The following is a 16007-nucleotide window of genomic DNA, read 5'->3' as shown; positions in this document are numbered from 1 at the left end:
TTAGTGCTGCCGCCCCCTCTTCTCTCCATCTGCCTCCCCTTGAGACATTCCCATCTGGCATCAAGCACTTCTGTCAATATTAGCCAAAGTTGTAGGGACGCCTGAGCTGGTGCCAAGCGGGCCTGGGGGGGAAGGGGTTAAGCTGCTAAGAGACCTCAGGTGCACTTCGAGAGGTACGCGTGGGCGCCTGCTGCTCCCCAAACTTAAGGTCAAAGGTTGGGGGTAATAGTTACACAGAGGGCAGAGGTCATATGGCATGGGAATGGCCACCAGGGATTACTAGTCCACAAAGTTTCTTAGCAGGGGAGGATGGGAGAGGGTGGGCCTGGGTCCCCCAGCAAACTAGGGTGTTTGGGGATCTGGGGTTGGGAGGCGGACAGGGACACTGGGCCAGCCTTTGGCTACCCAGAGCCAGCAGTGAACGTCTTTTGCTGGTACACATTGGCAGTGGATAATCCTCCATCTTTTTGGTTTTTGCAAATATCTGTTGGATTCTTCTCCATGGCCGGGGAGTGGAGTCCCAAAAAAGGAAGTGAGACCAGAGCTACGTGTGACCGGGACAGTAAAAGGCCACTCCCAGGATGCGAGGCTTGGCGGCCGGTGTCTACCTGGGCAGGGTGAGTTGGGGCGCGGTGGAAAGGGGCTGAGGGGGACGGGTGGGACCTCCAGGCATAGAGGAGGGGGGTGAGCAGCCAATGGCTCCCTGCTGGTGTTTCTGCCTGGACACTTTCTGCTGTGTTCCAGGCGGGGTAAGAGGAGAGGGTGGTCGAGGGAGTGTGCAGGAAAGATCTGCTTGGCTTCTTTCAGAAGCTACTACTGGGACAAAGGGGTTCTTGGTGGGGCGGAGGGGCTGGGGAGGAAGGGAGGCCCAGGCAGCATCCTTGGGGGGGACTGGTGGGGCCTGGACCCGGATGAGGTGGGGAGGAGGGATCGGCATGGAGTTAGCTGCCTTTTGGAACCCCAGCCAGCAAGCTCCTCTGATGGATTGGAGGCGGGGGAAGAGGGAGAAAGAAGGAAAGAGAGTTGGCCCACCCGCCTGTTTCCAGGTCGTTGGCCCGAGCGCGCACCTGGATGGATGGAGGGTGAGGGGGAGGGCGTCCCCTTCCTCCTGGGCCACCCTGGGGGCTGGGTGAAGAGCAGAGTGGGGCAGCAGGGGAGCTGGGGGTGGGGGCAGACATCTCTCCACCTCTCTACCCTTCAGGGCTGGGTGGAGAGACAAGGAACACCCCCCCCCCAATTCCAAGCCTGGCAGGTGGCAGCGTTCTTTAACACCTCCATCCACCCCCCCACACACACACACACACTCCAGGCCAGGAACGCTGCGCTGGGTGGCGCCCTTGGGTGACAGGCTTGCCACCTTTCAGCTGCCTGGGAACCAAGTAATGCGTTAAAAAGGGGAACTGGGCCCCCTCCGAGATGTCCTCTAAACCCCAGGGCGCCTTTGGCTTAAGTCCCACCCCCGCCCCCACCCGGTGCAGTCCTCTCCCACTCCACCCCCAGCTCTAGTGCATTTTTCCCCCTGGAATTTGAGCATTGGATCTAAGTGCACGAGAGAGGACAGATGGGAGGAGACCCGGTGCAGACGCCGCCCAAGCCGCCCTGGGTCCCTAACTGACCGCCCTCCTATCTCTCCCAGTATCTCCGGGGTCTTTAGGACAACACCAGCGAAGGGCGGGCAGCACGGGCGCAGCCGATGCGGGGGTTACCCCGCGCCACCGGCTTCCCGCAATACCGACGCTGCTCGCATCCTGGTGACCTCCCAAACCCTCAAAAAAAACCCACTTTTTTTCAGTTCCTAGGCGCCCAAATTGGGTCAGGGCAGAGAGGGGAAGGCGGGGGGAAACTCCATCAGGAAGCCCCCGGACCGGTAGGGGTCCCGAAGCCCTGAGCAGAGGCCAAAATTAATAACACGGAAAAAAATCTTTGCGCGCAAAAGGGAAAAAAAAAAAGACCAAATGGAGCGTCGCTCTGAGCAGGCGGTTCTACCTGGAGCTTGCGGGCGGCGGCCGTCGGAACGATTACTCAGCGCGTGGCGCACCCCACCCGCGGGGCCGCTGAGTGGATTTTTCCGTGGGGAAGGGCATGCAGGAGCCGTCTCCCACTCCCGGGGACGGGTTGTGGGGGGACACGGCACTCCTCCCGGGATGCGGAACCCTGTCCCCCCCACCCATTCCCCCACCTCTCCCCCAACCTAGACTCGGCAGCGCAACCCCCAAACCATTGCGCGCGAGGGCACGGCGGCTGGGCCCGGGGCGAGCGCAGAGTTGGTACTTTGTCCTGCCTCTCCTTCTCCTTTCCTTGCGGCGGAGGAGCCCCGGGCCGGCGAGGCTGAGTGCGGAACCCCGAGCCAGAGGCGGGATGAAGTGGGAGGGCCAAGGCCGGTGGGACCCGCGCGCAGCCGAGGCTGTGCGGCTGGGAGCGACTTTTCAGGCCCCTGGGGAAGGAAGCGGGGCTGGAGGTAGAGGGGGTGGGGGAGGCGGGGTTCAGGGACCGCTCGGTGGGGGTATGGGGGCGGAGCCACCGCTGGGGTGGGGGGCCCAGATGGAGGATTGCGGGGGTATAGGGAGTGGGGTGGGGACAGGGAGGAGCCCGGCAGGGTTGGGGGCCCGCAAGGGACACGGAAGGGTGCTGGTTGAGACTGGCTGCTAGGAAAGAGGGTGGCGCACGGGATGGGGGGCGCCCGGTCCTGGATTGGGGGTGGGGTGCCTGGAGCTGGCAGAGTTGGAGAGAGACCTCCCCGGGCCGGGTAAGGGGCTCAGGGCGCGCGCAGTTGGCGCGCGGGGCGGAGGCCGGACGGGCGGGGCGCGCGGTGCCCGCGGGCGGTGGGGAGGCCGGTGCGGGGGCCCGTCGTCCCCCCCACCCCGGGGCCGGGCCGGGGGCGGGGCCGGGCGGGGCCAGCGGCGCATTAGCGCCTTGTCAATTCGGCTGCTCAGACTTGCTGCGGCCTCCGCGTCCGTGCCCAGCGACGTACGGGGCGACCCGGCCCCGCGCCCTCCCGCACCCTCCCGCGCCCCGCGCGGCCGCCCTCCGTGGCCTCTCGCCCTTGCCGCCCGCCGCGCGCCCCCACTCCCGGCAGCGCCGGCCCCATGCCCGCCGGCCGCCCGGGCCCCGCCGCCCAATCCGCGCGGCGGCCGCCGCCGCTGCTGCTGCTGCCCCTACTGTTACTTTGCGTCCTCGGGGCGCCGCGAGCCGGATCCGGAGCCCGTGAGTAACCCTGCGCCCCGCTCCCACCCATCCCGCTTCGGCTCCCACCCGAACCAAGGGCGGGCGCCCTGGGGGACAGCAGCGGGGCGGAGGGGGGTATAGAGAGGGGGCGTAGGCGCCACCTGGACGGCCCCGGGAACAAAGGAAGGCGCCCCGAGGGCCGCGCCCGGGGCGCCCTCACCTGTGGGACGCGCTGTGCCACAGTTTCCCCACTCTCGGGAAGTGGGGTCTCCAGCTTCCACCCCCCCATACCCTTTCCACCTGGGCCGTTCCGGCCTGGGGCGCCCGGCCAGGCCCTCAGGGAGGGGCGGGGGAGGGTCTAGGCACCGCGGCCGGGGAACCCCTCTGCACACCGGGACGCAGCAGGCGCACGGGTTCGCGTCCGCGGAGCCACCGGGCCGCGCGGGTCTCTGCTTCCTGGCGGGGGGCGCACGCGGTTGGTGACGCGCAGGGTGCGGGCCCCAAGTGGGGGCCCCCCCACCTCCTCCTCCCGGGCGGAGGGATGAGCCCCGCGGGGAGGGCGGAGCGGCTGGGGGCCCTCTCTGGCCGCCTGGCGCGCGGCCCGGGGTCCCCGGGGACGTGCCTCTCCGCGGGCCGGCGCCGCCGCCGTCGCCCTCCCCTTCTCCCTACCGCGGGACCCCCGCGCACGGAGAGTCCCCGCCATCATCGGCTCCTCTCAGAACCGTCCCTGGGCCACGGTGCGCCCGCGCTAAGAGAGTCCCGAGCGAGAGAGAAATCTTTGTGAGCGAGTGAGAAGGAGCCGCAGCCCGTGTATTCGAGGGGGCATCACGGGCCCGGGACGTTTTGTGCGGAGGCTCCTGGCAGGGGGCAGTGGAGGGGGAACTGGGAGGGAAGCCCTTGGCTTTTCAGGGAAACTCCAGCCCTCTTGGGCCCCCTGCCCGCAGCACACAAACAGACACACACAGCCCCCTCCCCGGCCTGGAGATTTGGTCTCTCCATTCGGGGACACACACACATACACACACACAAAGGCACACACTGGCTTGTGGCCCATCACCCTCGCCCTCCGACGCGCGCGCACTGCGGCCCAGATGAGCGTTCGCACACCATGGCGGGCGCGCACACACATTCCAGCCCCAACACACACACACACACACACACACACACACACACACACACATCCGTGGTCACACGCTCATTCTGCAAAGGGAGGAGACCCCCGGCGGGGGCGCACACGCACATACGCGCACACACACACGCAGCCTTAGCCTGGACCCGCGAGCAGGCAGCGGCTGGGCACAGCCAACTTGGCCCAGGAAAGTCAAAATGCTGGGGAGGGGGGCGGGAGCCCATCGCTGGGGAAGTCCAGCTGGTCTGAGACCCTTGGGCTGGGGAGAGGCTGAGCTCTTGATTTAAGGGGGTTTTCCCTGAGGGAAGGAGGGGGTCCCTGGCACACCCCAAGCGCCCCCCCCCCTTGGCTTATAACCTTTGTTCCAGTAACCTGGGTTAGGGCAGCCCCCCGCCCCCGTGAAAGTGGGCAAAGCCTGGCTGCTTTCCTTTAAGGAAAGTGAAATCAAATAAAAGATTCTCACACTTAGGCAATCTGTTTCCACTTACATGTGTCTTAGCACCTGAGTGGCTCTGTAAGGTGTCTGCAGGCGGGTGGGGCAGGAGATGGGGGGCCCCCCCGTGGAGACCCCAGGGATGCAGGCTCCCCTTCCCCACCCTCCCAGCCCCGCCCTGCCCGCAGGGAATCTCACACTTTTCCCTTTTAAAACACATGGTGTTGCCTTTTTTTTTTTTTTTTTCATAAAGGCTGTGGCTGGGGATTGGCAAAGACGGAAAAGAAATAAAATTTTAAAGGCCTGGGCTCCGTGGGAAGAAAAGCTGGGTGGTGGTGGGGAGGTGAATGGAGAGTCAGAGGGTACTGGGGGGGTACTCTGAACCCCAAGGCTTCCCAGCGGCTGCTGCTCCACCTGGCCCCGAGGGAGAGCCTGGGGCCCTGTCTCCTACCCCCCAACACGCAGGGCGTGCACACCGCTGTGCTGGGCCTGTTGTTTCCCCTGGGGTGGCAAGGTGGGGTGGGGGCAGAGAACCCCAGACTTGGGAGGGACTGCCCAGTCCCTACCGCCTCCCCCTCCCCCCCCGAACTTATCCATGTCACTTCCTGCACCCGCCCTCTCCAGCAGGTACAAAGGTGGTCCCTCTTTGGGGAGGACTCAGCTATTGGGATTGTAACAGCAGGAGAGGAGGCACACCTGACCTCTCTGCAGCTGACGGGGGCGTGTGGGGTGTGTGTGTGTGGGTGGCTGGCCTGTCCAGGCCCGCCTGGCCTTGCCGCTCCTTCCACCCACCCACCCCTCCCCTCCACCACCCCCGGCCCCTGCTCAGCCCTGCCAGGGCAGCTGCAGCTGCCGGCAAAGTGGGACCGTGCCAGCCCAGGCCGGGCTGGGCCGGGCCGGGTCGGGTGTGGCAGAAGTTGTGGGGCAGTGTCTCGCTGTGTCTCTACCAGTCTGTGAGGAAGAGGGACAGCCCCTCATCCTCTCCGACCTCCTTGGCAGCCGAGGGGCGTGACCCATCCTGGGAGAGTTGAGGGAATATGTGCCTGGGGTCCGGGCAGGCCTGGTGAGGGTGTGTGTGTGGGGGGGACGCCCAGGGAGGAACAGCAGTGGGTGGGCCAGGGCAAAGACTGGCACGCCCCGGTTCATGCCAAAGGAATTTCAAATGAGCGGGCGGCTGGCTGCCTGAGACCTCCAGGGCGGCCCCCCTTGGCCTCGTCTCCCCACCCCCTGCACCCTCCCACCGCACCCCACCCCGCTCCCGGGCTGCCCCCGCCCTCCTGGGCTCTGGCTGCTCTGCCCGCCCTCCGGCTCCTTCGCACGGAGGCCGAGACCTCCAGCCAGCCCTGGGCCAACCCCCAAATGCAGCTCCGCTCCCAGGCTCCAAGAGGACACCGGCCCTCCAGCCAAACTTGCCCCGGAAAATCGTCAAGGGCCGGCCCAAAAAACCCGTGTCCACCCCACCCTGCCCCGCCCCACCCCCAGCCTCCCCAGTCCGGGGCAGGGAGGGTCAGAGGAGGGCGGCTGGCCTGGCCGCTGGCACTGGCGGGGGGAGATGGGGGGAGAGGAAGCAGGCTCCCCCCTTTCCCGGGGCGGGGGGGGGGGACGGCTTGGATCACCCTGTCCTTGGCTGACTCCCTGAAGGCCCCTCTGACGACCGACCGCCTGGGGAGTCCTTCTGCAAAGCAAAGCAAATCTAATCCTGACCCTGACCCCCTCCCAGGGTGGCTCTGCGATCTCGCCTCCCCCCCCCCCCCGTTTCACCTTTTCTGCCCCAGGATCTTTGCACTCACGCACACACACCACGCCATCTGCCTGAGTGGAGCAGTGAATGAATCTGTCTTAGGTGGAAGGGCCTGGAAGCTTGGGGCTCCCTTGTGAGCAGAAAAAGAGGGGGGCGGGGAGCCTGAACCCAGGGCTGCCCTGGCTGGCAGGTCCCACACTACCAACTTCAGCTTCCCGCACATGAACCCCCCCCCCCACGCACACACGCCCACTTCCCAGGTTGGGAAACTGAGGCGACGCAACTTTGTATGTCTGCCGCCCCACTTCATGAAGCGGACTCCCTTTTACATTCGGGTCTCCTGTAATCGAGGAAGCCCAGGGCTGCTGCCCCGCTGGCCAGGAGCCGGGGGGACAGCCGCTAGCTGCAGGCGGTCACTCTGCCCACCACACAACCCAGCTGAAGCGATGCCTGCCCAGTACAGGGGCCTCAAAAACACAGAGGATTGCTCTACCCATTTAACAGAGGGGGAACGTTGAGCCCTTCGGATCCAGAGGCGGCTGCCTCCCCGCCTCACCAAGTGGGACTTCAGAAACCCTCAAGTAGTCAGGCCTCTGCCCCGCCCACTCCACCTGCTCCTTTGATTGGTCAAAGCCAATGTCAGTGGCAATGGAGAAGTTGCAGGCTGAGGCTTAGCCTGGTGCTTCTTGTGAAGATTTATTTATCTTCACGCAAAGGCAAGAGACAAAAATCTTCCATCGGCTGGTTCACTCCCCAAGTGGCTACAGCGGCCATTGCTGAGCTGATCTGAAGCCAGGAGCCAGGAGCTTCTTCCAGGTCTCCCACGCGGGTGCAGGGTCCCAAGGCTGTGGGCCGTCCTCCACTGCTTTCCCAGGCCACAGGCAGGGAGCTGGGTGAGAAGTGGAGCAGCCGGGATTAGAACCAGTGCTCAGATGGGGTTGTGGTGTTGTGAAGTGATGGCTCCCTTTGGCTCCCTTGTCACCTGTGTGTAAATGGGGACAGTGTCGCACGGGGCTCCTTGCAGCTGCCGTGGGCCCTTGCAGGGCCTGGCCTGCTGGGGTGTGTGTGCTGGGGTGGTGCGTGGCTCCGAGGGGCAGCCCCCTCCTCTTGCCCTCAAGGCCTGATCGGGGGTCTCCGTTTTTGACCCCAGACACAGCTGTGATCAGCCCCCAGGACCCCACCCTGCTCATCGGCTCCTCCCTGCAGGCCACGTGCTCCGTGCACGGGGACTCCCCGGGGGCCACGGCCGAGGGCCTGTACTGGACGCTCAACGGACGCCGCCTGCCGCCCGAGCTCTCACGGGTCCTGAACACCTCCACCCTGGCCCTGGCCTTGGCCAACCTCAACGGCTCCAGGCAGCAGTCGGGGGACAACCTGGTGTGTCACGCCCGTGACGGTAGCATCCTGGCTGGCTCCTGCCTCTACGTGGGCCGTAAGTCCAGGGGCCGTGGCTGGTGGGAGCGTGTGCCCTTGTGCCCTTAGCTCCTGCTGGCATCTCAGCCTCCTGTGTCCCGTGTCCTCTCACCTCTCCTCCCAGTGCCTCCCGAGAAACCATTTAACATCAGCTGCTGGTCCAAGAACATGAAAGACTTGACGTGCCGCTGGACGCCCGGTGCCCACGGCGAAACATTCTTGCACACCAACTACTCGCTCAAGTACAAGCTGAGGTGGGCGGCCACGGGGCCCGGCGGGCGGCCGTGGGTGCAGGGTGACCGTCCCGGCCGAAGGAGCCCCCGCCATCCGACCCCGCCCGCCTCTCCGCCGTCCCCCACAGGTGGTACGGCCAGGACAACACGTGTGAGGACTACCACTCGGTGGGGCCCCACTCCTGTTACATCCCCAAGGACCTGGCCCTCTTCACGCCCTACGAGATCTGGGTGGAAGCCACCAACCGCCTGGGCTCGGCCCGCTCCGACGTGCTCACTTTAGATATTCTAGATGTGGGTGAGGCCCGCCCCCACCCCTGCCCGCCCTCACCCCTGCCCGCCCTCACCCCTGCCAGCCCCCACCCCGCCCACCCTCACCCCTGCCAGCCCTCACCCCTGACAGCCCCCACCCTGCCCACCCTCACCCCTGCCAGCCCTCACCCCTGCCCGCCCTCACCCCTGCCCACCCCTACCCCTGCCAGCCCTCACCCTGCCCGTCCCCACCCCTGCCAGCCCTCACCCCTGCCCACCCTCACCCCTGCCAGCCCCCACCCCTGCCCATCCCCACCCCTGCCCGCCCCCACCCCTGCCGCCCTCACCCCTGCCAGCCCCCACCCCTGCCCGCCCCTACCCCTGCCAGCCCTCAAACCTGCCCGCCCTCACCCCTGCCAGCCCTCACCCCTGCCTGCCCCACCCCTGCCCGCCCCCACCCTGCTCGCTCACCCCTACCCCTGCCCGCTCCCACCCTGCCCGCTCGCCCCTACCCCTGCCCGCCCCCACCCCTGCCAGCTCCCACCCCCCTTGGCACATTGGCTGTTCCCTGCGCCCCCAGACACTGCCCAGATGGCCCTCAGGAGTGCCTCCCACTCTGCAGACAATGCCTGTCCCCCCACTCGCCCCCTTGGTGCATGGGCTGTTCCCCCACGCCTCTACCCCGCCCAGGATGGGCGTTAGGGTCCCTGTCTGCCCTCTGCAGAAGGCGCCTGCTCCCGCACCCAGCCGCCCACCTTCCTCCTCCTCCCCTGGGTCTTTCAGGGGTGCTGGGTGGCTGGAGGGGGAGGGGAGCAGCAAAGGGGGTTGCCCACAGGTCGAGGAGGCCCCCCAGGAAACCTGGGCCTGGAGCTGCTCTGTGTGTGTGTGTGTGTGTGTGTGTGTGTGTGTGTGTGTGTGTGTGTGTGTGTGTGTGTGTGTGTGTGTGTGTGTGTGTGTGTGTGTGTGTGTGTGTGTGTGTGTGTGTGTGTGTGTGTGTGTGTGTGTGTGTGTGTGTGTGTGTGTGTGTGTGTGTGTGTGTACGCAGGCAGAGCAGCAGGCAGGAAATAGACTAAGTAAGGCAGAATTAGGCTTAATCTAATTAGGGCGTTTCTTAGCCCCAAGCAGGCCTGGGCTTTAACCCTTTCAGCACCTCCCGCAGGCCTCAGGGGGTGAGAGAGGCCGGCCCAGCTGTGCTGCCCCACAGCCGAGGGGGCCTCCCTGGGCTCCCACCACCACCACCACCCCAGACCCCCACCCCAGCGTTTGCTTCCTCTGCTCTGTGGCCCCCCGAACCCCTCTGGGGGCGTTGCAGGAGGAAGAGGAGGGGCTCTGGAGGAAGGCTGGGGTGTCCCAGGGGTCGGCAGCTGTGGGCGAGGCAGGAGCCCCCGCTAATTCCATTAGCCAGGCAGTATCTGCGACTCTCCCAGCGTCTGAGTGTCACAGATAATAATGTTGATAACAGCTCACAGTAATTGGGTGCTTCCGGAACATTCCAGCAGTGTAATCCACGTGCGTGTGGCGTCGGGGGGCCAGGGAGGTGGGGGCGGCCAGCCACGCGCCCTAGGAACCCCACCTCCACCGTGTGTGTGCGCGCACGCGTGTGCGGGATGGCGAAGTGGGGGATACCTTGAATTCGGGGAGGCCCAGGCTGCCGCAGGTGGGGGGAGGTGACGGCGACCCCCGCCCCACCCCCGCAGTGACCACGGACCCCCCGGCCGATGTGCACGTGAGCCGCGTGGGGGGGCTGGAAGACCAGCTGAGCGTGCGCTGGGTCTCGCCGCCCGCCCTAAAGGACTTCCTCTTCCAAGCCAAGTACCAGATCCGCTACCGCGTGGAAGATAGCGTGGACTGGAAGGTGCGGGGGGCGCCCCCCGACCTGCGCCGCTGGGCTGCGGCCCCACCGCACCTTGACCTTGACCCCTCGCCCCCCACCAGGTGGTCGATGACGTCAGTAACCAGACCTCCTGCCGTCTGGCCGGCCTGAAACCCGGCACTGTGTACTTCGTGCAAGTCCGCTGCAACCCCTTCGGCATTTACGGCTCCAAGAAGGCGGGGCTCTGGAGCGAGTGGAGTCACCCCACGGCCGCCTCCACCCCGCGCACGGGTCAGCACCCCCACGCCGCCCAGCAGCCCCCCGGGGCGGGGAGGGTGGGCTTGGGGAAGGGTCAGTGGCCATCGCCTTGCAGAGACGTTAAACAGCGAGTCTGCATCCCAGCAAACCCCACGCCTCCAGGAAAGTTAGCAAAGCGCGAGGTGTAGGGGTCGCCACCCACGGGCCCTGGGCTGACCCCAGCCCGGGCAGCACCCTTGGGGTGGGAGGGGTTAACCGTCATGGTGACGGGCCCGCTCCAGGCAGGGGTGTGTGTGTGTGTGTGTGTGTGTGTGTGTGGCGCGCGTCCCCGGTCCTCTCAGTGTTTGTGGGGTGCAGGGGATCTGCCCCCTGAGCCCTGCAGGGAAGGGCGCGGAGCCCAGCTCCCAGGCCCGCTCCACAGCCCCCGGCCTAGGCCCCTTGCAAGGTTCTGGGCCGGCCGGGAGCGCGCACGCGGGGTCGGGAGGGGCCCGAGCCTTGGCCCCGACTCGTGCCCAGCACCTGCGATTCTTGCACAAGAGCCAGCAGGCAGGCGTCCGCCGGGGGTGTGGGGGGAGCAGCTGGGGAGGGGGGCCGCTGAGGCCGGCAGGGACAGCCGGGGGCCGGGGGCCGTGCCAGGGCCTGTCAGCGGGTCTCCAGCTTTATTTATAACGTGAAGTCGATGTCCTTATCCGCCGGCCTGTTTGGGGGCTGGCGGGGCCAAGCGGCCTCCCACCTGGTCCTTCCCCCTGTGTGCTGCGGGCAGGCTCCCCGAGCTGCCTGGGGGTCGTTGTGGGGGTGTGTGTAGGGGGGCGGTGGGGAGGGATTCTCCCCTGAGGAGCCAGTCCTGGCCTGTATTTCTCTGGCGCTCTCTCCTGAGTCCCTGCCTTCCGTGGTCACTTTGGCTTGGTCCCCCAAGGCCTCCTTTCCCGCCCCCCCCCCATGCATTTCCACTTGTACCTGGCTCAAACCGCAGGACTTGGGGGATGTGGAAGAGGAAGGGGGGCCCCCCTTTCCTCCTTCCCGCCTCCCCAGGGGCGCAGCCGAGCCAGGAGCGGCGCAGCTGGGCTGTCGTGCAGGGCCCACAGGACGGGATAGGATGCGTCCAGGGGGAATTGGGGTGGGGGCCCCCCAAGCCCCTGCTTCCCTCGCCTGCCTGTGCGCGCCCCCTGCCGGGCGTGCCGTGACGCTGGCCTTTCTTCTCCTCCTCCTCTCTGCAACCCGGGAGCAGAGCGGCCGGGCCCGGGCGGCGGCGCGTGCGAGCCCCGGGGAGGCGAGCCGAGCTCGGGCCCGGTACGGCGGGAGCTCAAGCAGTTCCTGGGCTGGCTCAAGAAGCACGCGTACTGTTCCAACCTCAGCTTCCGTCTGTACGACCAGTGGCGGGCTTGGATGCAGAAATCACACAAGACCCGCAACCAGGTAGGAAGGAGGGGGGACCCCGCGGAGCGTGCGGGGGTCGGGTGGGGCGGTGCGGGAGGCAGCGCCCTCCTCCCCACGACATTGCGGCCTTCTCTTTCCAAGCACAGGACGAGGGCGTCCTGTCCTCGGGCAGACGGGGCGCGGCGAGAGGTAAGGAGGGGACCCCTCCCGGCTGGGGCTGGGGGCTGCATTTGGAGCCAGAGGTGCTGCCAGATTCACCGTCCCTTTCTCAGGGGAGGGGAGCAAGGCTGGGGCACCCCCCTGCCCCGCTGAGCGTGGCTTCCTTGCTGTGCTCACAGGTCTTGCCAGATAAGCTCTAGGGACCAAGGAGAGAGCCATGCCTCCTGCTTTGCAGAGGAGACAACCCCGGCACCCCAAGCCTGGCGGGGGGCCACCTCTGCACCCCCACTTCAGGGCACCGAAAGAAGCAGAAGCTGGGCCAGGTGCTGTGAGCTGCGTCCCCGCCATGGGAGCCCACAGCCTTGAGTGCACCCCCAGTGTGAAGTTGGGGTGTGTGCGTGTGGCCCGGAATGGCCTGCAGGGGTTCCGGGGAGGGAGGTGGGAAGCTGAAAAACAAGTCCCCCCAGGGCCCCTTCCCCAAAAGATTTTTTAAATAAATAAGCTTGGTGGGTGTCCTGTCTGTGGAGGTGCCTGCCTTGGGGGACCAGCCGGAACCTGGGTGTGAGGGGTGGGCATGGGCACGGGAAGGGCTTTCCGAGATTCGAACTTGTACTTCTCACAATTTCAGACTTCTTGGGACCTGCCTGTATGTGTGGGGAGAGGGAAGTGGGAGGGATGGGCAGGGGTGAGTCTTGTGGCAGCCCCCTCCCTCCCCCCAGGCACACAGGACCCCCCTCTCCCCCCCCAGCACTGGAAGACAGACAGGGTGCCACGGCTGCAGAATCCTTTATTAACGGAGGTGGAAGGGCTGGAGCAAGGTCAGCTGTCCAGCCGGACATGACCCCGGCCAGCTGGCTGGCAGTCAAGGCCCTCCCTGCAGGCCGGGCGCCACGGGGCCTCCTCATTTCCCATCTCTCCCTCGGCTGTCCCCGGGGAGCCACCTTCACTCGGCTGCTTCGGCATCAAACCTGAGGTCTTGGAGGACCTCGCTGATGGCTTCCATGGTTTTAATTACCCTACAAGAGCGGATGGGAGCTATAAATGCAAGCCAGATGGGGCGAATTAGCCGCGCAGCAGCGCAGCGGCGGAGGAGGGGGGCTGTGCCGGGCCCCAGGGCCTTTCCTGCCCGGTGCCAAGGAGCTGTAACTGGGTGTTGCAAAAAGGGGTGCCCCTGGGCAGGCAGCAGGCTGGCAACCAAGCCCTCCTCCTCAGGTTGCTGGGTGGGGTGTGGTAGGTGGTTGGCATAGGGGGCGAAGGCAATGGGACGGGCGGATGCTGAGTGTGTGTGGGAGGGGGTGGCTGGGTTTGAGGACAGGAAGTAGCAGGCGTGTGTGGGAGCCTGGGGGAACTTGTCCTCACTTGCGCGCAATTAGCGCGTGTCCAAGGGGTCCCCCAGCAAGCGCGCTGGGGCCACCTGGCGGGCGCACCGCTGACTAGCGCATCCCCGGGGGATGCCAGCTCGCCCGGCCTTCCTACACTGCCCTCCAGATCCAATCCGGGGTGCACAGGGCTGGGGCAGGTGCCTGGGGGGGGTGAGGGGTAGGGGGAGCTGCACGTCTGAATCGCAAAAGGCTCACTTCATTTTCAGCTGCTCCGTCTGGCTTGCGTCGTCTGGCCCGGACAGCTCTGGTGTCCCCATCAGCTGCAGCAAGGCCACCTGGTGGGGTCAAGGGCGAGCGGGAGAGGGAGGGGGATAGAGGTGACCCTGAGGGAGGGGCAGCTACGAGGGGCCGGTGCTTTGCGTGGACGGGGTCTGAGTGTCCGCCCTCAGGTGGGTATGCGGGGGGAGTGACACGCCGCAGGCGGAGGGTGCTAGGGGGAGGGGGATGGCGCACAGTGGGCTAGGATGGGGTGGGCGTCGTGCGCGAGCCTCGAGCTTCCCCCTGGGAGGCCGCCGCGCAGCGGGGACCCCCACCCCCTTGTCTGGTCGTGCTCACCGAGGTGAGGCGCGTCTGCTCCAGCTGCTGCAGGCTGCGCACGTGGCCGGCGAGCAGCGGCTGCGCGCGGGGCCCCGCCAGCTCGGCTTCCACGGCCAGCACCTCCCTGGAGGCGGCGGCGAAGGCCTGGGTCACCTCGTGCACGGCGCTCCGGTAGCTGGCGAAGTCGGGGGGCGGGCCGCTGCGCAGGTACTGGCGGTGGGCTCTGCGGCGGCGCGGGGGAGGGAGGCTGAGGCCGCACGTCCCCTGCCCACCTCCCTGCAGGCTCTAGCGGGCCGGGGGTCGGGGGGTCCCCGCATCCCACCGACTCCTCCAGGCGGCAGGAGCCTGAGGCCGCGCGCCCGCCCCTCCAGCTCCCTCCACGCTCTACCCGGCCAGCTGGGGCGCGCCCCCGGCCCCCCGGCCCCCCGGCCGCACTCACTCCTCCAGGCGGCGGAAGGCCTGTGCGCGCTCAGCCTGCAGCTGGTGGATGCGCTGCACCAGCGTGCTGATCGGGGCATCCTTCTGCGGGCCAGGTGTAGGTGGTGGTAGTGGGGGATGCCAGGGCCGCAGCCTCGGGTCTGGGGCGCCCCCCGGCCCCCCCGCTCGGGGCCCGCGCTCACCCAAGGCCACGCCGGGTCCTGGCGCTCCGGGGCGCCGATCATGACTGCGCAGCCCGGCGCTCGGGGAGCAGGCCGCGTCCGGCGCCCTCTGCAGGCGCGGAGGCCAGCGGACACCGAGCGGGACGCCAACTTCATCTCAGCCTCAACGGGTGTTGGTTCAGCTAGTCCCTTGTATGCCCTGCTCATAACCACAGCCCACGAACTCCCCTTCTCTCCCAAACCTGACGTCCCAATAAAAATAATTTTTTAAAAACATATTTATTTTTATTGCAAAGTCAGATACACAGAAGAGAGACAGAGAGGAAGATCTTGTGTCCAATGATTCACTCCCCAAGCGGCTGCAATGGCCGGAGCTGAGCCGATCCACAGCCAGGAGACGGGAGCTTCCCCTGGGTCTCCCACGCGGGTGCAGGGTCCCAAGGCTTTGGGCCGTCCTCCACTGCTTTCCCAGGCCACAGGCAGGGAGCTGGGTGGGAAGTGGAGCTGCTGGGATCAGAACCAGCGTCCCACAGGATCCCAGCACCTTGAAGACAAGGACTTTAGCTGCTAGGCCACCACACCGGATCCCCAATAAAAATAAATTTTAAAGAGGGCCCAGCACAGTAGCCTAGTGGCTGAAGTCCTCACCTTGCAAGTGCTAGAATCCCATGTGGACTCCGGTTCCCACCCCGACTGCTCCACTTCCCACCCAGCTCCTGCTCGGGGCCAGTACTTGGACCCTGCACGGGCATGCGAGACCCGGGAGAAGCTCCAGCTGTCGTGGCCACACTGGGAGTCGATCAGTGGACAGACATTCCCTTCTGACTCTTCAGTACAAATTTTAACCAAGCTGAACTGGAATTTGTCTAGCGGCCCCGGGCAGAAGGCGCCTGGCCTGTGCGTGGATGCCCACTGAGGGGTTTCTGGAAGCCCTCGGCCCCTGTCAACGCTTCTCTGTGCTGAGATGGCAGGTCCAGGCAGCATGAGAGCTCCCGCCTGCCGGGGTGTGTGTGTAAACAAGCCCGGAACCCCACCCAGGTCCCACGTGGCGGCTGCACCCCAACGGCCAGTGCCAAGGGCCTGTGCTGCGGCGTAGTCGGTGAAGCTACTGCCTGCAGTACTGACACCAACACAGAAACCCTGCAGTCCCTGTAGGAGCAGGCTGCGTGAGGCTGTGAGCTCAACAAGCGCCCTGGGACAGCCACCCTGAACGCCAAGGTCTCCCCATGTGATGGCGTAATCCTCTCATTGCAACCATGTTCCTGTCCTGGCTGCTCCACCTCTACAGCTCCCTGCCTGTGGAAAGCCGTGGAGGACGGCCCCAAGCCTTGGGACCCCACACTCCTCTGGAGACCCTGAGGAGGGTCCTGAATCAGCAGGTGTGTGTGCAGCCTGTGTGCCTGCCTTCCTGTGCAGCCCATGGCACACCCAGTGCTGTGGGGGGACCGTCACGGACACAGTGCCACCGAGCCGCGCCCGGCGCACTCCTGGACAGACCAGCCGAGGGACACACTAG

At 66.3% G+C, this 16007-nt stretch overlaps 2 protein-coding genes across 2 annotated transcripts; one reads left to right on the top strand and one right to left on the bottom strand.

Annotated features, from left to right (window-relative positions):
• Positions 1-2880: 2880 nt before the first annotated feature.
• On the top strand, positions 2881-12337 carry CRLF1 (cytokine receptor like factor 1). Its single transcript, XM_040990854.1, has 9 exons — positions 2881-3204; positions 7619-7900; positions 8006-8135; positions 8243-8412; positions 10064-10221; positions 10302-10470; positions 11666-11853; positions 11961-12003; positions 12153-12337. Exons 1-9 carry the CDS (start codon positions 3087-3089, stop codon positions 12164-12166), a joined length of 1272 nt encoding a protein of 423 aa, XP_040846788.1. The 5' UTR covers positions 2881-3086; the 3' UTR covers positions 12167-12337.
• A 406-nt stretch (positions 12338-12743) lies between these two features.
• REX1BD (required for excision 1-B domain containing) lies at positions 12744-14570 on the bottom strand. The gene is made up of 5 exons (XM_040990961.1): positions 14513-14570; positions 14332-14414; positions 13911-14115; positions 13551-13630; positions 12744-12989 (listed from the first exon to the last, which is right to left on the bottom strand). The coding sequence occupies exons 1-5, from the start codon at positions 14552-14554 to the stop codon at positions 12917-12919; spliced, it is 483 nt and encodes a 160-aa protein (XP_040846895.1). The 5' UTR covers positions 14555-14570; the 3' UTR covers positions 12744-12916.
• Between the last annotated feature and the right edge of the window lie 1437 nt (positions 14571-16007).

Source organism: Ochotona curzoniae, unplaced genomic scaffold (genome assembly GCF_017591425.1).
Source record: "Ochotona curzoniae isolate NIBS_2020 unplaced genomic scaffold, NIBS_Ocur_1.0 contig_605, whole genome shotgun sequence".
Lineage (NCBI taxonomy): Eukaryota > Metazoa > Chordata > Mammalia > Lagomorpha > Ochotonidae > Ochotona > Ochotona curzoniae.
The sequence above is the reverse complement of the archived record's forward strand: the minus strand, read 5'-3'. Positions and strand labels throughout refer to the sequence as shown.